This window comes from Oncorhynchus clarkii, chromosome 12 (assembly GCF_045791955.1).
Source record: "Oncorhynchus clarkii lewisi isolate Uvic-CL-2024 chromosome 12, UVic_Ocla_1.0, whole genome shotgun sequence".
In the NCBI taxonomy this organism is placed as follows: domain Eukaryota; kingdom Metazoa; phylum Chordata; class Actinopteri; order Salmoniformes; family Salmonidae; genus Oncorhynchus; species Oncorhynchus clarkii.
Genome location: NC_092158.1, coordinates 103,505,282 through 103,507,781, shown reverse-complemented (window position 1 = coordinate 103,507,781; position 2,500 = coordinate 103,505,282). Strand labels below are relative to the sequence as shown.

At 55.7% G+C, this 2,500-nt stretch overlaps 1 protein-coding gene across 4 annotated transcripts in view; it reads left to right on the top strand.

Annotated features, from left to right (window-relative positions):
• The window catches only part of LOC139421775 (neuronal-specific septin-3-like), a 156,123-nt gene that overhangs the window by 129,278 nt on the left and 24,345 nt on the right, over positions 1-2,500 (top strand). For all 4 annotated transcript variants that reach the window (XM_071172896.1, XM_071172899.1, XM_071172898.1 and 1 more), the window contains one exon: positions 1,754-1,882. In XM_071172896.1, coding sequence (XP_071028997.1) covers positions 1,754-1,882 — 129 coding nt within the window. The remainder of the gene's footprint in view (positions 1-1,753; positions 1,883-2,500) is intronic.

Here is a 2,500-nt window from a genome sequence, read left to right as displayed (position 1 = left end):
AGAGGGGCGGCAGGTAGCCTAGTGGTTAGAGGGGCGGCAGGTAGCCTAGTGGTTAGAGCAGGTAGCCTAGTGGTTAGAGCAGGTAGCCTAGTGGTTAGAGGGGCGGCAGGTAGCCTAGTGGTTAGAGCAGGTAGCCTAGTGGTTAGAGGGGAGGCAGGTAGCCTAGTGGTTAGAGGGGCAGCAGGTAGCCTAGTGGTTAGAGGGGCGGCAGGTAGCCTAGTGGTTAGAGGGGCGGCAGGTAGCCTAGTGGTTAGAGGGGTGGCAGGTAGCCTAGTGGTTGGAGGGGCGGCAGGTAGCCTAGTGGTTAGAGGGGCGGCAGGTAGCCTAGTGGTTAGAGGGGTGGCAGGTAGCCTAGTGGTTGGAGGGGCGGCAGGTAGCCTAGTGGTTAGAGGGGCGGCAGGTAGCCTAGTGGTTAGAGGGGCGGCAGGTAGCCTAGTGGTTAGAGGGGCGGCAGGTAGCCTAGTGGTTAGAGGGGCGGCAGGTAGCCTAGTGGTTAGAGGGGCGGCAGGTAGCTTAGTGGTTAGAGGGGCGGCAGGTAGCCTAGTGGTTAGAGGGGCGGCAGGTAGCCTAGTGGTTAGAGGGGTGGCAGGTAGCCTAGTGGTTAGAGGGGCGTCGGGTAGCCTAGTGGTTAGAGGGACGGCAGGTAGCCTAGTGGTTAGAGGGGCGGCAGGTAGCCTAGTGGTTAGAGGGGCGGCAGGTAGCCTAGTGGTTAGAGGGGCGGCAGGTAGCCTAGTGGTTAGAGGGGCGGCAGGTAGCTTAGTGGTTAGAGGGGCGGCAGGTAGCCTAGTGGTTAGAGGGGCGGCAGGTAGCCTAGTGGTTAGAGGGGCGGCAGGTAGCCTAGTGGTTAGAGGGGCGGCAGGTAGCCTAGTGGTTAGAGGGGCGGCAGGTAGCCTAGTGGTTAGAGGGGCGGCAGGTAGCCTAGTGGTTAGAGGGGCGGCAGGTAGCCTAGTGGTTAGAGGGGCGGCAGGTAGCCTAGTGGTTAGAGGGTTTCGGTTGCTGGATCGAATCCCTGAGCTGACATGGTGAAAATCTCTCATTCTACCCCTGAACAAGGCAGTTAACCCCCTGTTCCCCAGTAGGCCGTCATTGTAAATAAGAATTTGTTCTTAACTGACTTGACTAGTTAAATAAAACTGTAGAAAGTCCCACACGGACACAGTCCACCCTGGTCAGAGTCCACCCTGGTCAGAGTCCACCCTGGTCAGAGTCCACCCTGGTCAGAGTCTACCCTGGTCAGAGTCCACCCTGGTCAGAGTCTACCCTGGACACAGTCTACCCTGGTCAGAGTCCACCCTGGTCAGAGTCCACCCTGGTCAGAGTCCACCCTGGTCAGAGTCCACCCTGGTCAGAGTCTACCCTGGTCAGAGTCCACCCTGGTCAGAGTCCACCCTGGTCAGAGTCTACCCTGGTCAGAGTCCACCCTGGTCAGAGTCCACCCTGGTCAGAGTCCACCCTGGTCAGAGTCCACCCTGGTCACAGTCCACCCTGGTCAGAGTCTACCCTGGTCAGAGTCCACCCTGGTCAGAGTCCACCCTGGTCAGAGTCTACCCTGGTCAGAGTCTACCCTGGTCAGAGTCTACCCTGGTCAGAGTCTACCCTGGTCAGAGTCCACCCTGGTCAGAGTCCACCCTGGTCAGAGTCCACCCTGGTCAGAGTCTACCCTGGTCAGAGTCCACCCTGGTCAGAGTGGACTAGGGAAGTCTATCCTGGTCAACACTAAACAGTGTCTCTCTGTCCTGTCTTTCTCCTACAGGTCAGAGTGGACTAGGGAAGTCTACCCTGGTCAACACTCTGTTCAAGTCTAAAGTCAGCCGCAAGTCCTGCAGCCCAAACTACGAAGAGAAGATCTCCAAGACTGTCAAACTGCAGTCCGTCAGCCATGGTGAACACACACACACACACACCAGCTATACACACACACACACACACACACACACACACACACACACACACACACACACACACACACACACACACACACACACACACACACACACACACACACACACACACACAGACTCATGTCCTGGATGGTAGATATAATGTTTCAGTTCTAAAACACTGGCTTGGCCTACAACTATATCATTAAATGTCCTGTCCAGTCATGTACACACACACACATTTCCACTCTACTCTGTCTGTTTGCCTTGGAGTTGTCCCAGATACTCTGAGGGGAGAGAATCCCACAGGGACAGATCAATCACACTGACAGACTGTGTGTTTGTCATTCTAATGCATTCTAGAAGGGAGAGCGAGAGAGAGAGAGAGAGAGACAGACAGACTGTGTGTTTGTCATTCTAATGCATTCTAGAAGGGAGAGAGAGAAAAAGAGAGAGAGAGAGTGAGAGAGACAGAGAGAGTGTGTGAGAGAGAGAGAGCCGGATAGAGAGAAAGAGTGCTAGAGAGAGAGACAGACAGATAGAGAGAGAAAGGGAGAGAGGAAGAGTGAGAGAGGGAGACAGCGAGAGCGAGAGGCAGGGAGAGTGAGAGAGAGACCTGT